The sequence below is a fragment of the Gekko japonicus genome, unplaced genomic scaffold, assembly GCF_001447785.1.
Source record: "Gekko japonicus isolate JY-2015 unplaced genomic scaffold, Gekko_japonicus_V1.1 scaffold435, whole genome shotgun sequence".
NCBI lineage: Eukaryota > Metazoa > Chordata > Lepidosauria > Squamata > Gekkonidae > Gekko > Gekko japonicus.
The window spans coordinates 1215902-1236846 of NW_015161417.1; the positions used below are offsets into that span (position 1 = coordinate 1215902).

At 45.3% G+C, this 20945-nt stretch overlaps 1 protein-coding gene across 1 annotated transcript; it reads left to right on the plus strand.

The window, feature by feature from the left end:
* Window positions 1-2624: 2624 nt before the first annotated feature.
* Window positions 2625-3380, plus strand: LOC107124519 (uncharacterized protein K02A2.6-like; the record flags this gene model as incomplete). Its single annotated transcript, XM_015428003.1, has 1 exon — window positions 2625-3380. A coding segment is annotated over one exon (756 nt), but the record flags the coding sequence as incomplete, so codon positions are not given.
* Window positions 3381-20945: the final 17565 nt, after the last annotated feature.

Genomic DNA, 20945 nt, shown 5'->3' on the forward strand with positions numbered 1-20945 from the left:
ACATCACTGAGAAGCTTAAGGCTCACTATTCTCCACAGCCGTCGGAGATCGCCTGCCGGCACGCGTTTTACAAGCGGAGCCAGGCCGGAGGCGAGACCATCGCGGATTTCGTGGCGGCCCTTCGCAAAGCCGCACGGCCGTGCAACTTCCATGACGTGGAAGAAGCCCTCCGAGACCGTCTTGTGTGCGGCCTCAGAGACGAGAAGCTACAACAAAGGCTGTTCGCCCGTACCACTCTGACCTGGGCAGTGGCCTACGAAGAGGCCTTGGCCGCAGAAGCAGCGGATAGGTCCACGAAGGAGGTCCGCCAGCGGATGGCAGAGCACAGCGTCCACTCGCAGCGGGACAGCGAGAGCGAGGAAGCAGACGATGACGTCAACGCGGTTCGAGGCAAGCGGACCCCAGCGAAGCCTACCATCGTCAAGCCTTGCTCCGGTTGTGGCGGGAAACACCAGCGCGACTCCTGTTGGGCCCGGGATGTCGACTGCAGAGCCTGTGGACGGCGTGGTCATCAGGCCAGAGTCTGCAGATCGGCACGGAAGGATCCCTCACCTACCAGCAGGTCGGCACAAAGGAATACCCCCGCAAATTCCCGAAGCAGCAAGCAGCGTTTCCCGGCATCGGAAGCAAGCTGCCAGACTACAACGACCCGGACAAGCGCATCGGCTGTAAACCGCACCAGTTGCCAAGGGAAGATCACCGTGACCCCACTCCTCGACGGCAGACCATGCACTATGGAGGTGGACTCCGGCTCTTCTGTAACGGTGATTTCTGCAGCATCCTGGCAACAGCTGTTTCCGACCAGAAGCAGACGGCGGCTCCAGCCTGCGGAGACCAGAGTGTCCGACTTCCAGGGCAACCGGATTCCCCTGGCCGGAAGAGACACTGTACATGTTGAGTATAAGGGGAAATGTGTTAAACTGTCATGTCTTATTGCTGAGGGAGACCGGGTCAACCTGCTGGGGTTGGACTGGTTTGAGCCATTGGGCATTGGTATTTCAGGGATTAACAAATTGCTTGAGAATAAATGGGATATGATGTATGACCTGTTCCCTGATGTGTTTGCAGAGGGTCTGGGGCGGTACAAAGGGCCCCCGGTTGCTTTTGAACTTGACCCATCTGTAAAGCCGATCAGACTGAAATATCGGAAGGTTCCAATTCCCCTCAGGCCTAAAGTAGAGAGGGAAATTGATAAACTCGTGGAACAAGGAATTTTGGAACCTGTTCCTCACAGCAAGTGGGAGACGCCTATAGTAACACCAGTTAAGCCTGATGGGTCCATACGCTTATGCGCAGACTATAAATGCACCCTTAACAAGGCGTTACAACAACACTCCTATCCCGTCCCGGTTATTAGCCACATCCTGGCTTCATTGGGGGGCGGAAAGATCTTTGCCAAATTAGACTTGGCACAGGCATACCAGCAGTTGCCTGTCACTCCTGAGGCTGCAGAGGCTCAGACTATTGTTACCCATAGGGGGGCTTTTAAGGTGAATCGCCTACAGTTCGGGGTAAATGTGGCGCCCGGCATCTTTCAGGGCCTGATGGAGCAACTCTTGAGGGGGGTACCAGGGACGGTGCCCTACTTCGACGACGTGTTAATTGCGGGGAGGTCTGAAAATGAGTTGATGGACCGGGTGAAGGAGGTCTTGAAGCGTTTCCAAAACGCTGGGCTCAGAGTAAAACGTTCAAAATGTACACTGGGAGTTAGCAGTGTAGAGTTCTTGGGGTTCAGGATTGATGCAGACGGGGTGCACCCCACTACTGACAAGGTGACTGCAATCCGAGACGCCCCCAGGCCGGTGAGTAAGAAGGAGCTCCAATCATTTTTAGGACTCCTCAATTTTTATCATGCGTTTTTACCGCATAAGGCATCAGTGGCGGCCCCTTTGCACGCACTTTTGCATAAGGAGGCGAAATGGAAGTGGGGACAGGCCGAAGAAAGGGCTTTCGTGGGGGTTAAGGAGCTGTTGGTGTCTAATGACGTGCTGACGCATTATGATGACCAGAAGCTCCTGGTGTTAGCTGCGGACGCTTCACCGTTTGGAATTGGCGCGGTTTTGAGCCACCTGATGCCTGATGGGAGCGAGGCGCCAATCGCTTTTTACTCAAGATCTCTTTCTGAGGCAGAAAGGAACTATGCCCAGATTGACAAGGAGGGTCTGGCTTTAGTAGCGGCTGTCAAAAAGTTCCATGACTTTATTTTTGGCAGGCGATTTTTGCTGGTCACTGACCAAAAGCCGCTACTGGGGATTTTTGCACCCGATAAGCAACTGCCGAATATCATGTCCCCGCGCATGCTTAGATGGGCGCTCTTTTTGCAGGCGTACGATTATGACCTTGAACACCGGCCTGGGAAGGCAATCGGACATGCGGACGCCCTCAGCCGCTGCCCATTGCCCTGTGCGGGACCCGACCCTGCTCCTGCTTGTGAGGTCTTGGCACTGGACGAACTCCCTCAGGCTCCTGTATCGTCCAGGGACATTGCTGCACACACGGCTAAAGATAGCGTGCTGTCCCGTGTTTTAAACTGGGTTTGGAGGGGGTGGCCAGTTGGGAGTGTTGAACCTGAATTTGGACCCTACAAATGCCGCCAAAGTGAACTGTCCATTTCTAAGGGCTGTGTTTTATGGGGCAACAGGGTGGTGGTCCCTGACAAGCTCAGGAACAGAGTTCTAGAATCTCTGCACGAGGGGCACCCTGGAATGGTGCACACCAAAGCGTTGGCCAGGGGGTATGTCTGGTGGCCTGGGCTGGATAAAGAGATTGAGGATTGGGTTCGCGTGTGTTCCCAGTGTCAGCAAGTCAGGCCGGAACCCCCACAAGCTCCGCCTCAGAGGTGGGAGTCTTCAGGGAAACCCTGGGCCAGATTGCATCTGGATTTCGCTGGCCCGTTCCAGGGGAACATGTTTCTCATAGTAGTGGATGCAATGTCTAAATGGTTAGAGGTTGTGCGCATGAAAACAACCACTTCACTAGCCGTGATCCATGCGCTCCGCCATCTTTTCGCCACGCACGGGTTGCCTGACGTCCTCGTCAGTGACAACGGGCCTCAATTTGTCTCTGAGGAGTTTAAGCAGTTCCTCACGAGTAATGGCATCCGCCAAATGACTTCGGCCCCCTTCCATCCGGCATCTAATGGCCAGGCCGAACGGATGGTAAGGACGGCAAAAGAGGCCCTAGGGAAAATGAACGAAGGTGACTGGAGCCAAAGGCTGGGTGCTTTCCTCTTGCGGCAGCATACCACCCCTTGCAGTTCTACAGGCCGTAGTCCGGCCGAATTGTTAATGGGACGCAGACTCACAACCTGCTTAAACAGGTTACATCCGGATCTAACTGACGATCACTCCGAGCGTACAGAACCGCAACCGAAGGTGCGCATGTTTGAAAAAGGAGACAAGGTTTTCGCCCGAAATTATGCTAATGGTCACTTATGGCTTCCTGGGGTAATATCCGACTCTGTGGGTACTCGCATGTATGTGGTACAGTTGGCTGACGGTCGAGTATGGCGGCGCCACATAGATCAGCTAAGGAGACGTTGGGCTAAGGACAGCGCTGACTCTCCGACGGCTGAATTCCCCAATGTTGAGTGGAGACCCCCAGAGCAGGCGGTGAGTACCGAAGGGCCCGGTACTGTCCCCGAGTCAGGGCAGACCCCTGTGTGCGGGGCTGAAACCCCAGTAGAGTTTGTGCCTGAACCAGGCTGTAGTGAACCCCACAGTGACTCACAACCTTGTGTGCCCATAGAGCCTGCACCGCTTCGCAGGTCTCAGCGTACGCGGCAGATGCCGACTTATCTAAAAGACTATGATTGTAATAAAGTATTTTGGAACAGTCGATGTACAACAGCATGACTTGAATGTTTGTAAATAATAAAACAAATGGATGATGACTTAACTTAGGGGGGAGGAATTGTAATGTATTGAAACGATTACATGAATCACCTCATAGGACTCCCATGTTAAGCTTCGAGCCAGGCCAGGGCTCCTCTGAGCGAACTTCCTATTGGTCGCTTCGTAACAGCGACCAATCAGAACGATACCATTCCCTAGGAGGGAAAGACTCCCATTGGTCCTTAACTAAGCAATCTCATTGGTTGTTAATTGTAAATAGGCGTGGCTACATTAGCCCGGTTATGTTTAAAAGGAGCATAAGCTCCCACTGTTTTCTGTTCTGGTTTCTTACTGAGTTGAGTGCTTGTTCGTTACTTCCAATAAAGCTGAATCACTTGCTGAATCACTCTAAGAGTCCTTTGTTAGTGCGATCTAACACTTCGCTTTGTACTTCCAGACTTCTATCCATGGCTCCTTGCCCATTTCTTTGATTAATGCAATCTTATTTGGATAATTAGAGGCTTCATTTTTAATTTCCAGGAAATCCAGTTATTCTGTATATAAATGTCATAAAAATGTCATTTTATATATAAAAAAATCTTTATATAAAGTAGAGAAGGTATGGGATCAGAATTTGATATGGTACTAGTTATGGCCCATTCCATTTACCCATCCAGCTTTGGAGATCAATATAAATAACTATTTCCTAAACTCTGAACATACTCTGACAACATTGATGCCATATTCACACAAATATACAGTGCATAGTACATCAACTGATGCCCAAGCCTCCATACAATTCATGAGAATTACATAATTGCTGAACTGCACTTGTCTACATGAGGAATCTTGGCTCCATCCAAAGACTGAGGGTTTCATTCAAGCATTCTTCCCAACATGCTACATTCTTGCATGGTTTTTGTTTACTTGGAAGAACATTTAAAATTGTCATTTGCCTCATGCAGTCTTAAAGCCATGGGATGCTATCACATGTTCTCTTTATATATGTAGATTTGGCCTCCTGATTGTAGAGTGGTGTGAAGTCCTGTGATAATTGTTCATTTACGAATTTAATGTAATACTTCATATCCATGGTATTGACAGCTGTACAAAAGATTACACAAATGGCCCAAGGTAGTGGCTGAAATATTGTATTTAATTGGGGAAACCCTGTTTCATTTTGAATCTTATTGCATAGTATTTGGCAAGTATCTTGGGTAGTCTTGGGAAATGTTCAGCCTCTCTCATGAGATCATTGCATGTATAAAATGGCATAGTCATGTGTATGACCCCATGCACTGAATGTAATAAGAAAATAACATAGCTCTCTGTTTGCCATAATTAATGGCAGTGCTTTAAACTTTACTTTCCTGACATGCAATAAGCTTAGGAAAATATTCAGGTTATTGAAGTAAGTCGGAAGTAGGGATGTACAAAAAACCCACATTCAGATTTAGAGTAAGTTCTTTTGTCTTATTTTAAAATTTGAGTTGATTTCTTTCATATTGGGATTATGGCTAGCTGTATAGATCAACCAGTCCAACAATCACTGATGATGGTTTCAATTCTTAATAATGCTGTCCCTCACCCCAAAGATTCACAACTGCAGATCGAGAATAGAAAGTGATCATGTTTAGAGGCAATTAAAATTTCCAATGGTGCATTGGGTGCCGGGAAGCCAAGCCGTCACAATGTGATAAAGTTACCTTATGATAATTATTTCCCCTCATTTCCCAAGATGCTGAAGTGATGAACATGTATTTGTTTCACATAAACAGAGCACATAGCAGAGTGAAACTAAACTGTGACATCCACGTGCTTTACTAAGCTACACTATGGTGTTTTTAATAGTTTTCACCCAGCCTGGCTCCAATATCAGAAGACAGCGGATCTGAGAGGAAAATGCCAAAAAGCACTCAAATACAGCACGGCTTTAGTTCCTCTGGCAGACAAGTTTTTCCCAGCTTGGGGCCAGCTTAATGACCTCCTACAGTGTTCTGTGCACCTTGGTGTTTAGTCATGCCGGCCACATGACCACGGAAACGCTGGCTCTTCGGCTTTGAAACGGAGATGAGCACCGCAACCCTAAATTCGGATTCGACTGGCTTTCGAGCAAGGGAACCTTTACCTTTTACTCTCATAATGGATCTTCCTGACCTCTCCAGTCCCCTTCAGAGGCCCTACATTGGGTGCCCTTCTATCTTACTCTATCATTGTCTCTTCTGCCCGTGGATCCTTCCTTACTGTTTGTGTGTTTATATGAGTTTGTGTTTTCTTTAATTACTTTAAATATTTTATATATTTTGGCATTTTAAATAATGTTTTTATTGTTTGAAAGGTTTAAATGTTTGACATGTTTTAATGTTCACCACCTTGAGGAACATGAGTAGGGTTGAAAGGCAGCACAGAAATGTTTTAAATAAAGTAAAATAAAAATAATAATAATGCTGTATGCACAAAGGGACTCTCTGGCCAATTAAACTGAAGGGCAGTTTTATATGTGGGAAGACAGTCCTGAAAATGCCTTGGTTCCAAATTGTCTTGGTTCCAAATGTTGGCCAGTTGGCGCTTCTGATTCATCTTCAAAGGCAGCCCTCAGATAGAGTAGGTTGCAATAATCTATCCTGGATGTGATCAGAAAAGGATAAATATGGTAAGGTTATGCCTCACGGATGCCTCAAGGATGGGTCACAACTGATGAATCAGCCATTGTTGCTAAAGGCGCTTGTAGCACAGATGAGATCGACACCTACATCTATAGTTGTGGGTCTAACAGCACTCCCAAGCTGGAAACGTGTTCCTTTAGAGAAAGTGAAATGGCTTTGCCTAGGACAGTCTGGAGCTGCAATCTTCAAATGACATTATCAGCTCCCTTCCCAGCAGTATCAGGGTTATCTAGACTTAGGTATGTTGGCTTTCATTCTATGCACTCATTACTCCAGTCTCTCATACAGAACTTTTACTTTCTCATCAGACTCAACTGACAAAGTAAATTTCATGTTGAAAGTTGAAAATGGAGTTGCACGTCAAATCTCGAGACTTTCTCAGCCATTTCATATAGACAGTACTTTCTATGGAATATTGTCTACACTGGCTTATCATCTGTATTACAAAAGGTTGGAGCAACTCTTTAGCAGTTGTCTGCAAGTCTCCAGCAGATATAAGGAGATTTAGGTCCCATTCACACTTGCCGGGAAACGCGGGGGGGGGGAGGCGTGGCTGTTTGCGCCGGCACAGTGTGTCCCGCTGCAAACGCGATCAGACAGGACGGCAGTGTCCTTCCTCGGCGCATGTTCCTGGCGCACTCCAACGACACAAGAGGAGCAAGCTGGAGCGATCACACTAAGAGAGTCAGTCAGCAGCCCACTGCAAGCCATTTGCTAGTGGACTTTAGGAGGTACCTTTTTATTCCGCATCTTTGGCCGGCTGTGACGGGTGCACTACGCTGGCCAGATGTTGCTATGTGATCGCACCCTTAGAATCCGCCCGGCATTTGTGCCACTTCTGCGGCAACTTCTGTGTCTGATCAGAGCCTTAGTAACTCAGTGACTGAGGCAAGACTTGGTATCTGGATGTGTTTTAAATGGATTTTAAGCCCAGGTGGTTCATTATTGCAGTCCTTCATATTTGGTGCATGCTTTAAAATCATGCAGCTGTGGTCAGGCTGGGTTAAAACAAGCTGTCCTAGGCTGTTGGATGTAACCCTTAATGAGAATTGTCTCCCATATCTGGAAAATAAAACAGCAACATAGTTACAGGGTTTTCCCCCCAAATATGTAGCTTTATTGCAAATTGTCTCCAAGTCTCCAGCAGATCTAAGATACATAAAATGTGATATAAGTACATTCTCAAGTTCTTTCATGTGATTATTTTAATGATTAAGGGGTCACTAGATAAAGACCACAGAGATTTATCACTGGTGAGCTCAAAATATGTTTAAATTTCCATCAATAGCAGCACTTTTCCTTTTGTGCCATTTTCCAAGAAAAATGATCCCCACAGAACTGCTAATTGTACCAACAGGTAAAACTTACATGCCTATGTAAGTTTCCCCTATCCCAGCAAATAGCAGCTGGGGCTTTGGGGAGGGGGATGCTCACTGTGATAATGGTATATGGAAATAGTTTACCCCCCAAGTATTTCAGTCCTGAGCCTAATCCTCCGCATCCCACAGTAGTTACTAATGGAAGTTTAAAGAGACAGGAGATTCAATAATGACTCTCCAATGACTCATCTAGCAGAGGTTTGAAATAAGATTGAATACCTACAAACAGATTAATCTGCTGCCATGTTTGAAGTTGTAGTGTTGGCTTGGGGTGGCTTTCTGCTATTACAAGCTTTCTCTGGGGCTTAATAAACTCATATAAACAGTGCCTACCAAATTACTCCAATTTGTTTCTCAGATCTTTTAAGCATGCCAGCATGGTGACGCATGCATTCTGGCCTGGGAGCCTCTATGCCCTTGGAGGTAGTGCAGCCCCTTTAATAACCATTAACTCTGTTATCTGGCTACTTTCTAATTTCTCCTCTTTTGTTTGGGCAATTCTAATTTCTGATGCAGGCAAATGTTCATTGATTTCAGCTGTACAGAGTGTGCTTAAGTAATTGTTTAACATCTTGTCTATTTTCTTATCCTCTATTGCTTTAACTCTGCGCTAATCATTCTTGAGAAGGTGACTTTGTAACTTTTGCCATCTGTTACAAGCCAACAACATTTCCATATAAATTCTTATAAATACAGCTCCTGGCCTCAAGCCTGGCATTTTGGAGAGGAGGGTGAAAGCTGCCAAAACTATGGCCCGTGATGGGAACCTGTGCCCGGTAAGGGCATGGCTGTCTAGACAACTTGCCTTCCTGAAATATCTTGCTCTTCACCTCCTTCTGCTCTCATTGGTCAACATCACAGAATAGAGTTGGCCTGAGAACACAACTTCATGGTGTGAAACGGAGAGAGAACTTTGTTTCACTCTGGGCACTTTTAAAGAAGATAAGTATAAAATATCTGCATATCTCTCTGTGTGTGTTAAGGAATAGATCCCGTGCGTATGTTCAGGGATACTTTCATTGTCATCACTTGTTATGCTCCAGAACATGCAATCTATTCCATAAAAGTGTCTCTGAAGCTGCGTTCCAAATTTCTCGATGAGCAACTTTTCAGAAAGCCTTAGCCAAGGTAGTAAAAAATGGTCCTTGTCCACTTCTGGAAAGAGCAGCCTTCCGAGACTGCTGTTTGCTCTGCTTAACTTACCATGCAATTCCAAAATTCCAAAAAGTTGCTCATCAAGAAATTCGTTATGGCATTTGCCTCTTTTGTTAGCCGCCCTGAGCCCATTTGGGGATATAAATCCAATAAATAAATAAAAATTACAGCCAATCTTAGTGATCATGGGGCCCTGAGCCAATGTCAGGGACGGGGATCCAGAATCCCTACCACCACGACCACCACTGCATGAGCCACCCCAGGCTCAAGAAATGGGTGACCCTCACCCTGTGCAAGGTGGACAGGTATGTGGTGCCCACTGAGCTGGCTGCTGCCCAACCTCCTGAAGTAGGGATGTGCACTCAAATGTATCTGATCTGGACAGATACCTGTATGGTGTCCCTTAATGTGGCCTCATGTAGCCTGTAGGGGTCATATTCCCCAGTTTCTGCTTGGCAACTTTCTTTATTTCCCTCAATGCCCATTATAACAGGAGTCCCATATACTCTTCACCTTCCTCTACACCAGGGTGTCTTCCTCCCTTATGTCCCTGAAGTTCTTGGGCTGACACTCTGCATGAGCAGTCTCTGAAAACTCCACCCTAGTTCTGACTGTGTGTTCCCAAAATCCAGTCCCACCCGTCCAGCTGAGAGTGCTTCCTCTGCCTCCATGAGGCTCAGTTCTGCTGCTGCTGTTCCCTTCTGGCCAGGACCTGGCTGGGTCTGTGCAGTTGTAAATGTCTGCTGCAGGGCTCTGCCTGCATCTGACCCTGGATCAGCTTATGCTTCCAATGCTCATCCTCACCTTTCCAGTCACTGCTGATGTCACCCATGGGCTCACTACCATTGCCTTGTCCACCCTTGCTCCAGCCACCATGTTTTTTGGCTACCTCTGTCCTTTTGTCTGGGTTCCAGACCCCTTTTTATTCTCCCTGACAGCCCAATCTCTTCCTGTCTTCTCCTTGTCATCAGTGTGCCTCCTCCAGCTCAGCTGCATTCATTTCCACCCAGTGTCGTGGGCCACCCAGGAGTTAGGAAATGCAGAAGCCTCCTTGGATGAGGAGGAGGTGGTTGAGGCAGGACCAAGTTTACAACTAACAATGGGAGCTCTGCCAGAGGAGGTGGTTCCCATGGCTAGTGTACTGCTGTTGCAGTCATTGGGATTGGGACGAGCAGCAGAATGGGCATGGCAGGTAGCATCACCTCCACCATCACCTGAGCACCTGGAGCACTGGAGAAGCTGGGTTGGAAGGAATGTGCAGGCCCAGTTGGCAGTTCAGCAGCATTCAGTTCCAGCTAATGCAGATGGGTCTCTGCAGGATATGGCCTGAAGTGACTGTGGCCAGTTAGGTACCATGCTGTAATGGTATGCACCTGTAGTGGAACTACTCAGCATAAGCCAAGGATCAGTAGTGGGTTATAAGCAGCAGCTGAGGGGCAGGCTGGCTTGAAAGCAACGCACAACTGTTATCTGCTGATTTACACCCTCATGGCTGTTCACCATGTCTGCTCTCCATTAGCTGTGTTGTTCCTGTGATTTACTGTATCTGCCTCTTCCTTGTGAACTTTGGACTGTCCCTTGACTCTGAATCCTGTAATTACCCTTTTTGGAATCTGCTGTCTTGATAGACTGATTAAACCATGCTTGGATTTAAAGTGTTATTTTGGTCTCCATTGGACAAGCTCCTTGCCAGAGACTGGTTAGTATATCTATGCTGCTGGTGATTTGGTGTTCTAGCAGAAGCAGGGCCCCCGAGCTCTTGGGAGCCTCCAGCCACTGACTGAGGCTCGTGGGGAAGGTCAGCCTGAAAAAGTACCATACTTGTATATTCAGGTATCTGGACAGTATTTGGGATTTTTAAGGATACCGATTAACTGGGTCCTGAAATTTTTTGGAAATATTCAGGTATATTCAGGAAAACATGAGGCTGCCTTTTTAAGGCTCCCTGCTTTTCTTATATTTCCCTTCAGTTTACAGGATTTTTGAGCGATGAGGGAGAAAGAACTATTTGCCTGAAACTGTTTCAAGTTTTCCTGAGATTTTGTTTCTTTTTGCCTTGGAGTTGCAGTTGGAGGGGACAAGGGAGACTTTTTCCTTTATCCTTTCTTTAGTTTCTTTTGTGCTATTCTTGAGGATTGGATTCTCATGTCATGTTTTAGAATTTTTAACTGCTCTTACATTCTCTGTATTTCTATTTTTAATAAAATAATAAGGGTTTGTGCTTTTTTAAAGGGTGGTGGTGGAAGAATTCCAGTTTTTTAGCTGTTTTTGAACACTTATCATTTATAGTTGTTTTAAAGATCTTTTTGTGTGGTGCTTTTTTTGGGGGGGGATTATTCCATGATTCTTCCAAATTATTCCATTAAAGGGAATAATGGAACCAAAATAAATCCAGAATCTCAAGTATGGTAAGTGGTAGTTCTTAAGAAGCATGTTAGCCGAATTGCTTTATGTACAGCAATTGGCAATTTATAAATGGGTTCTTTTTTTCTTTTTTTTTAAATAATTTTTTATTAAGTTTTAACAGAACTAAGAAACACCAACATACACCACACATAAACCAAAATAAATCCAGAATCTCAAGTATGGTAAGTGGTAGTTCTTAAGAAGCATGTTAGCCGAATTGCTTTATGTACAGCAATTGGCAATTTATAAATGGGTTCTTTTTTTCTTTTTTTTTAAATAATTTTTTATTAAGTTTTAACAGAACTAAGAAACACCAACATACACCACACAAAAAACCCACCCCAATCTATTTTACAGTTCCACATCTACGCCACCTAACTCAATTACATCTTTTGACATTGATCTCACATTAAGTTAGTCCATAATTTTATATTTACTTCCTGACCACTTATTTCTAAATAAGGTATATACATTATAAACTTCCACCCTGTCGGAGTCCTTAATTTCAGTGGGCTATATAGAGCCTGGTTCAGGACCTCAAAAAGCTTTTCCAATTTAAACTCTTAGCGTTCTATCACCCACATATATATTAACTACAAAAGCCTGATTGTGCTTACCGAACTACAGACAAAACTAAATCATATTCATTTTGCATATATATATAGCTATGTCCTCTGTCTATCCATTCAATTATATCATAAAACGAGTTTTAAACGTTCCAGAAAAGCCGGTATGCTAAAATGATCTTATTGTTTCTAAGTTGGTATTATATTGCATTTCTTTTCTACATTGATTTTCGGCATTTTCATTTATATGCCGCTGATCTTTGTATTCCTTGTCCTTTTCTGGTTTTTTTGAATCCCCGTTCAAAAGTTTTTTTAAATGACATCCTTTCTTCTTCCTTGATCTTTTTTTTGTTTTATTTTTCCTTTTCTTCTTCCCTTCTGTCTTGCTGTTTTCATTAATCAAGCCAACTTTCTTAACTTGTCCCTTTTTCAATCCTGGTTTAACCATTTTATCACCAGTTTCCTCTGACCTAGTTTGTAAGTCCTGTTTAAGTAGCTCTGTCTCTTTAAGAACAGAAGGGCAACCTTGTTGCTTCCTCTCTTGTCTGGTCCGTTGTCGATTATCCCTTTCTGGGTTTTCTTTTAATTGCGTTATTACAATGGTCACATTATCAGAAGGACATTCCAAGTTCTGAAAGATCTTATCCCACATTCGGTCAAGCGCATTGTCCAATTCCGCATGCAATACACGGGGTATTCCACAATAGGATCGATTTCAGTTAAGTGCAAGTGTCCTTCAAAGTGACGTGAAGAAAGATGAAAATAAAAATTTGTGCTCAACCCAAAGGAGTGAAGTTAAAATCCCGGCTGGTCGCTGCTGAAAGGGAACACGGCAGCCATGTTCCCCATCTCTATGCCGCTCCTGCTTCGAGGCAAACCGGCACACCCCCCGTCCTTGCCAGGGAAAACGAGGGGGGCCAGTCAAGCCTCCTACTCTTCGTCTCCCTCCAGGAGACCAAGCGGAGCCTTCCCGAGTCTCGGGGGCTCCGTAAGAGCGGTCATGAGCCGGCCATCTCCAGGAGCACCCGGAGACGCGACCGCAGCACAGCGCCGCACCGATCTCTCCTCATAAATGGGTTCTTGTCAGTTTATACCAAGGTCCTGCTCCCACCAAGGGTTACCAGAGAAGGATAACGAGGCTGTTGTTGTTAAAATAAATGTCTTTTACTAGAAAATATATCTCATACAAACAATACTGATGCACTCACACATTCAATCAAGTTCCTTAGAATTACAGTATTAAAAGAAGCACGGTTGCATTAGCAGGTGGGGGTGATGACGGGTGATACTTATCTGTCTTGCAGCTTGGTTGTCCCAATGAAGAATGGATGGGAAGAAATGGAAACTAAAGGGATCCACACTACCAGAACTTAGCTGGACTGTGGGTGGGGGTCTCTTGACTGCAGATCAAGAGATCAAAGTATAGGCAAGGATTTGGGGACAGCAAGTGGGACTTAAGGGGGAGTAAAAGCAGATAGGGGGTGTTGCGGGGATTGCTAGCTAGATAGGGCCAGGTGAATGGTCCTTTCCTTTTATAGTGGGTCCATTAGATGGGTGGTAACTGTTCCAACCTGTAGACCCACCTACCTGTTAGTCTGTCCCAAAAAACAATCCTATTAGTTGCATGTAGGGAGGGGTGGTTACCTAGAGGGGTGGCCAATATTGTAATCTAAAACCTTACTCAAAGGATGGCATCTGGACAGGTGTGAAAACCTGGCGTCAGGATGCTTCATTGTGTTGCTGATGAAGCTGGCCATTCCATTGATAACCAAATATCCATTTGGCAGGAAATGCCAATGCAGGAACAAAGCAGTTAATGGGTAGTACGTGACCACAAACAATTCAGCAATGGGGGCTGTCTCTTCTCAGGTTGTTGTTTCTTATTGCTCACAATAATGGAGGTTTGTGCTTCTTCACCAGGCTGGTAACTGTGTAGCTGAAACCTTATTCATGTGTAAGGCATTTGCAGGCACCTTCTATGTGTAGTATCACAACAGGTGACTTAAGTGTGTGTGCCTATGTGTGTGTGTGCACAGTCATTGTGTGTAGCAATAAATAGTCCATAAAGCAAATATCAAGTTCATTCTCTAACAAGGACTTACCTTTGCATGTAGGCTTACAGTGCAACTCTTTCATCACATGCAGGCTGCACTGTCAGTGTTGTTTCTGCACTGTAGGTGACTGGGGACAGAGGTGTCAGCAGCTCACTTTGTGGATATGTCTCTAGATATTGTTTTATTACTAATTAACTTCTGGGGTCCTGAATACTGATGGGAGAGCTTCCCTGGGTTCAATTTGGAATGGGTTCTGTTAAAAGAAGGCCCCTGCCTCACGGCAAAGTGCGGCTTTTAAAAGCTGCACCAAAAAAGAGACGCCGCGGCGGGATCCCATGATCCTCTGAGCCGCGGCGCTGTTGCTCCCCGGCACGATCAGATGCTGGGAAGGAAGAGACGAATGGGAGGGGGAGGCTGCCGAACTGCGCATGCTCGAGCATGCGCAGTACAGCCGGGGGCCGGGGATGCGCCGGCGAACAGACGCACCGGCGATCCCACGGCCGGCGGTGATGCGGCCTTTCTTTTTTGCCGCGGGTTTTGGCCAGTAGGGGCAGATTGGGGACGGACTGGGAACGGGCGCAGCATGATTCCTAGATGTTGCTGTGGGATCATGCCCGTTTGCTGCGGCCCCGATCCGTCCCTCTCCCGGCCGAAAATGGCTCGTATGAACACGGCCGAAGTTAATTTGAATTTGGTTGGGATGGGGCCTATAGCTCATTTCAAATTCTATCTCATCCAGGTTTCCTCAGACTCCTTATATTTAACATGAACACAATGAGTCCTAGAGACCTCACATCTTCAGTCCCCTTTGTAACCCCTTTCTTTCTCATGGGTCCTTACTTGGTAGCCATGTTGATGATGCTGATGATAAAAGCTGACACTTGATTAGGCTCTAGGATGCTGCAGGAACAGTGCCCTGGGCACCATGTGTCCTCTTCCCCACATGGCAGCCATATTAGTTACAGTGGGGAAATAACAGGGGTGATGGAGAGGGCTGGTGCTGGAGCCAAATTAGTAATTATCTAAGTCTGAACTTCAGACTGAGTTCATATTTAGCTCAGAGATTATTTAATTTTCTAAGCACGGTAGAAGGGAGGAAAAGAACAGAAGACAATTACTAACATGCCATGCTTGTGGACTCCCAAAGATCACTGTGGGGAAAACAGTGCTTATCCAGACCTTGCTCTGATGCAACGAAATGATGCATAGGCCATTATGATTAGTAATTCTACTGTTGTTCCAAATGCCCATACATTCACATGAATTGTCCTTTCATACAAAATGTTAGTGAGCATAAAAAGAGGCAAGCCTTATGTAAAACCTAGCTCCACTTCTTTATATAACACAAGTGAAATTGGCTAGAAAGTTGTACTATAAAGATGGTTCTCGGTGTTTGCCCTGACTATAGAAAGTGATCAAAAAGTTTTCTGGTTTATTTCTCTTTTGATGGTCTCATTAAATCTTATTGCACTGTTGGTACTTTCCTCACTCGAGTGTCTGTGGTTTTCTTTATAGGCAAGACTTTCATCCCTGGGTATCTATAAATAACACTGTTCGTCACAGTCTCGACCACCCTGCCTGAGTTATATCTCAGTGCTTAAACATTGCTCCACTGATGAGCATCTCCTTGACCATTGTCCACTTCAGATGCTGCATGTCTTAAGGAGGTCTTGTTACCTGCACCATCCCAATGAGCTCTGTCCACATACTTCTCTGTGTCTTTAAGCCCTTAACGGAGCTCTTATCAAGTTTCCTTGTTTTAGGCATAATGAGCTACTCTGGGCAACATTTACTTGGCATCCACTTCTCCCTGGCAGCAGAAGCTCTTCCTGCAAGATCCTTTTGTAATGATTTTGCTTCTAAACAGGTGCCTGAGTTTTTGGGGAGGGGGGAAGCAAGTTTATAATTTCTTCCCCTGACATAAGACTTTTTTTCCCTTTCTTTTTTATGGATAGGGAACACCATATTATGTAAACGTACTCAAAATATAATTCAAGCCTGTTTCCTTTCTCCTATAGAAGTGAATAGGAATCACTGAGTATTATAGGAGATAGAATGGGGGCTAAATAGGAAACACCACTGAAGTGAAGGAAAACTTGATCCCTGCCCATGGATTTCGATGTCACCAATGCCACGGGGGCACACATTTTGCCTTCAGCTTGATGGTCTTCCTTATTGCAGCTTTTCAATGTCTCTCCTAGACAGCCATTTGCTTTTATGGGATAAAATATAAATAACCCATCATATTGATGGGCACTTTTACTAGTTTGGTAATAAGGCACAAATATTGGCTTGCAAGCAGCTGAGAATAGCACACAACCTCTTGAATGCTACTTTTGAAACCACTTCATCGCCCATCTTTCTTTGCTTGCTGGTGCTTCTGTGCTTTTTTAAAAGGATCCAGGTTCTTATTTTCGAAGCACTAGTCAAAACCCAGCTAAACAACACAGGGTCACTTTGTTGTTGTTGTAATGCTGCTTTATGCCAAATTATGAAGCTATTCAAATTGTTACAGCTGAAACAAAAAGCCAGGCACTGAGGCTTAAATCAATTATATCTAATCCAGGAGATTATTAGAAAAAAGGCTTCTGGAACTGTCTGATTTGTTTTACAATGCTTCATTCTAAATTCGTGAACACCCCTCCCCCTGCTTTTCTGGCACTGAGATTTTGTTATGATAATCAGAAACAAGTGATAGTGAGATTTAAAAGAGGCAGGGCATGCATCCACAATGAAATCTTCAGTAGAAAATAAAAAAGATAATGCCAGTGACAGCCCATCAGAAGTTTTTCCTAGGAATGTGGAGACAATCACAAACTAGCAAGCCTATTACAAAACGTATTTACCTAAATGTAAATCCCACTGGGTTTGATCTTATACTTTCCCTCCTTCTCCTTCTTCTTCCACTGCCTCCTGCATCCCACAAAGTGCCACTTCTGAGGGCTAGGGTACCCTCTGGAACAGGTTGCTATGCCACATGGTGGGATTCAGAAAAGAAGGGGACTTGGCAGTAACAGTCAGTTAACAGGAGCTGGCTGTTTTTAGAATAAAGTCCACATGAGGCTTGCTGATTAAAGAAAGAAATGGTGTTTCCTATTGGTAAAATCCGTACTGTGATAGGAAACGGAAAGGTAGGCAGTCTATGTATTTATCTAAGCAAGGGTTACCAACCTCCAGATGGGAACTGGAGTTCTCCTGGAAATATAACTGATCTTCAGACTACAGGGAATGGTTCCCCTGCAGAAAGTGACAACTTTGGAGGGTGGACTGTATGGTATCACATTCCTGATAAATTCCCTACTCTCCCCAGACTCTGCCTTTACCAGGGACTACCCCCAAATCTTCAGGAATTTTCCAGCTTTATATAAGCTAGAATGGACAGAGATCCTGAGAGCATATGTTGCTGTCATGGAGGTCAAGGAGAGAACACAAAGGCAGTCAGAGAAGGAAGCCACCAGGAGAAGGGAAGTTCCCTGAAAATAGCAATCTGTTTAAGGGAAGAGACAGCAGCAGATCAGACAACATGAAAGTATCAGAGGAATCTGACCTATCCACTTTACTATCTTTACTGCCCCCTCTGGAGTTCTGGAGTGCTTGGTAAAAAGAGACAAGCCTTCATTTCCAGCATCTTCCTATTATCTAAATGCAACGGGAGCTTCTTCCATTCATGCAAGATGGAGGCTGGGTGACTTCTGCCATGTCCCAAGTTCCAGCAACTTGATCCTCAGCTCCATTCCTGATCCTCAGCAACGGCATTTCGGAGGGTGCAAGAGGCTGCTAGGATACGGAAAAAGGAATGATGAAAAGCGCTGCTGTAAACGTGCTGCATTGATGTAGATCTGACCCACTGATTTAAATTTGGACCTTATTGGCAATTTTTTAATCTGAGTAAAATATAGTGTGTGTGGGGGGGATGATCCAACAAGTGTAAACCATGACTAAATCACACAGAAATTGCTGGGATTTAATGTTTAACTTCATGCTCTATTGATTTACCTGGTGCTTTCTCAGAATTTTTCCCAATTGTGTCCAATTACCTTTTGAAAAGCCTGTCATAGGATTAGGGTCAGTCTATTTATAAGAAAAATGTCAATAGAACCAAAGACAGAATGACTTTTATTTTATTTTTATTTACTTCTGACACAATCATATCATTTTGAATAGGACAACACAGGCCCCTGCCACACGCAGGGGAAAAGGCGCTTGAAGGCACGGCTTTTAAAAGCCGCGCCAATGTTGACACGGCGCGGCGGGATCCCACGGATCCCCCGGCCGCGCCGCCTTTTCTCCCCGGCGCGATCAAACGCCGGGGAGAAAACACGCCCTACCCGGGGGCCGGCTGAACTGCGCATGTCCGGGCATGCGCAGTTCGGATCCGGGCCGGGGTTGAGCCGGCGCAGGGAAGCGGCGGCGATCAAACGCCCCGGTTGCCGCGCCACTTCCCTTTAAACCACCTAGATAGGTGGTTCAGTTTGTGCCGGCTCATCCCGGGAAAGGGACAGTTTGGGTACGGAAGCCGGACGCTTCCCAGATGTTGTGGTGTGATCGCGCCGGTTTGATCCGGCCCCAAACTGTCCTGCTCCCAGACCAAATCGGTGAGTGTGAACGGGACCACAGACACTTTTTGAAGGCTTTGCATATTGGTGGACTTCTAAACCAGTTTGTGTCATGGGTCAGCCAGGACTCAGCGATAGTGAGGACTCCTCAAGGGAAGAGAGGCCCTGCATAGCCTGCCTGGAGTCTAGAGAAGCTGAACAGCAGGAAGAAGACCTGCAGGCATGCCAGGGCTTACAGCCTCCACCCTTCAGCTCTGATTCAGCAAGTGAAAATCAGTTGGCCACACCCAGCCCTCTGGGATCACCCAGGCCTTTGGAACACCACAGAAGAAGGCTGAGAACTGAGTTACTGGCTAGATGACAAAGTACATGCCACCTGACTCTACACCAGCTGCCTGTTGATAATGAAGATGAGTCTTTGCAGGACTGTTCTTGAGCAGCTGGCTGTAGGCATGATGCTTGGGCGTATGGCTATAAAGTCTCCTGAGAGAGCCTTTTTGGATGTGGACACAATGTGTACAGTAGATGCTGAACTGCCGACACTGCCTGATCAGTTTCTGGAAATCTGACCTCGTACCGAATGACACTGGTTTGATTGAATTCTGAAACCCTGACCTGACACTGCATGACACTGGACTTCGGAAACCATCTCTGGCCTTGTTATTTTGAGAAGCAGAATGAGATGCTGTAACCTGATACCCAAAGCCTGCAAGCCAGTACAGTTTGGTTACAATCTGCCTGGTGGTCTGTGTTTGGATAAAACAGAACACACTTTTGTTTTGAACATTTATTTTCCCCATAATTCCCAATTTACACACCTGGCACATTTTTGAGAAGTGCAAGACAGTTGTGGTCAATGTTCCCTCTAAGCTGTTGAGTCTTGTGGGCAAAAATTCAACTTTGTGAGCTACTGACATTTAAGTTGTGAGTGAGCTATTTGGCTACTGCATAAATCAGTTTGCTTTGGAGCCATCCTTCCTGAGCTAAGACAAAAATGTGTGAGTCAGAGGCTAAAAAACTGTGAGCTAGCTCACACTAACTCAGCTTAGAGGGAACACTGGTTGTGGTTCCTTCTTCCCCTCATTACTGGTAGCTGTGAATCTGAACCACAGTCACGGCTGTTATTCCAGAACCACCTTCTGTTCTGAAAACCAACCCATTCTTTACTGAGCCCCTGTGGGCTAGCTTTGGGTGCCCCTGCCTTCAGAGATTAGACGAGTAGTCATTTAAGATAAGTTCCTCTCTCTGATGACACTTGTTTGTCGGAAGAGATACTTTATTATCCTTTAGGTGCCAGTTTAAAACTATAGATATTGTACTGTGTATTTTTTTTTTTAAAAAAAGTACATTATTAGCCTTCTTCTAAGGAATGCAGGGTGGTGTACATGATTCTCTCCTTATCTGTCTTATCTACACAAAATAACCCTGTGAAGTAGGCTGGGCTACTACAGAGTGATTGGCCCCAGGCCACCCAGCAAGCTTCATGGCAGAGTGGTGCTGTATCATAGATCATTTGGTAAATGAGCATAGTTTAGGTCTGGTACCTCTGGCTTGGGAAATTCCTGGAGACTTGAGGGCGGTGTCTGGGGAGACGGGTGTTAGGGAGGGGAGGGAACTCAATGAGGATATGATGCACTAGAGGTTGTCTTTCAAAGCTGCCATTTCCTCCAGAGGAACTGATTTCTAGAGATCAGTTTTTAATTCTGGGAGAACTCCAGATTCCACCTGGAGGTTGGCATCCTTATCATAGCTACTCATTGTTTGTGGTTGTCTTTGATCCTCCTGTCATTGATCCTGCTGTCAAATTGCAGCTGACTTATGGTGACTTCGGTGGGTTTTTGAGGGAAGAGACAAACACAGATGGTTTCCTACTGCCTGCCTCTGCGTAGTAGCCCTGGACTTCTTTTGTGGTCTCCCATCCAAGAACTAATGAGGACTAACCTTGCTTAACCTCCAAGATCTGACGAGATTGGGATCGTATGGGCCATTAATGGGCTAGCCTGTCATTACTGTGACTTTAATTGATTTTCTTAAATTCTAAGATTATGCTTGTTTTATTGTCTTATAAGCTACCTTGAAAGCTTGATAATGGAAAGGTGAGATATAAATATTGTAAATAAATAAATAGTAAATATTATACAAATCTATTTCTGGATGGAATGCCTGGCATTATCTGTTGAACATGTTGAGGCTTTACCTTTTCATACTGGACACTATAGAACCTTATTAGGAATAAAACTGATCTTGAAATTGAGTCTTTGGAAAGACTGTTAGGAAACTCAGAGTTTATATAGAGTATATTATAGAAAGTGAAGCTGAGATGTGAGAGG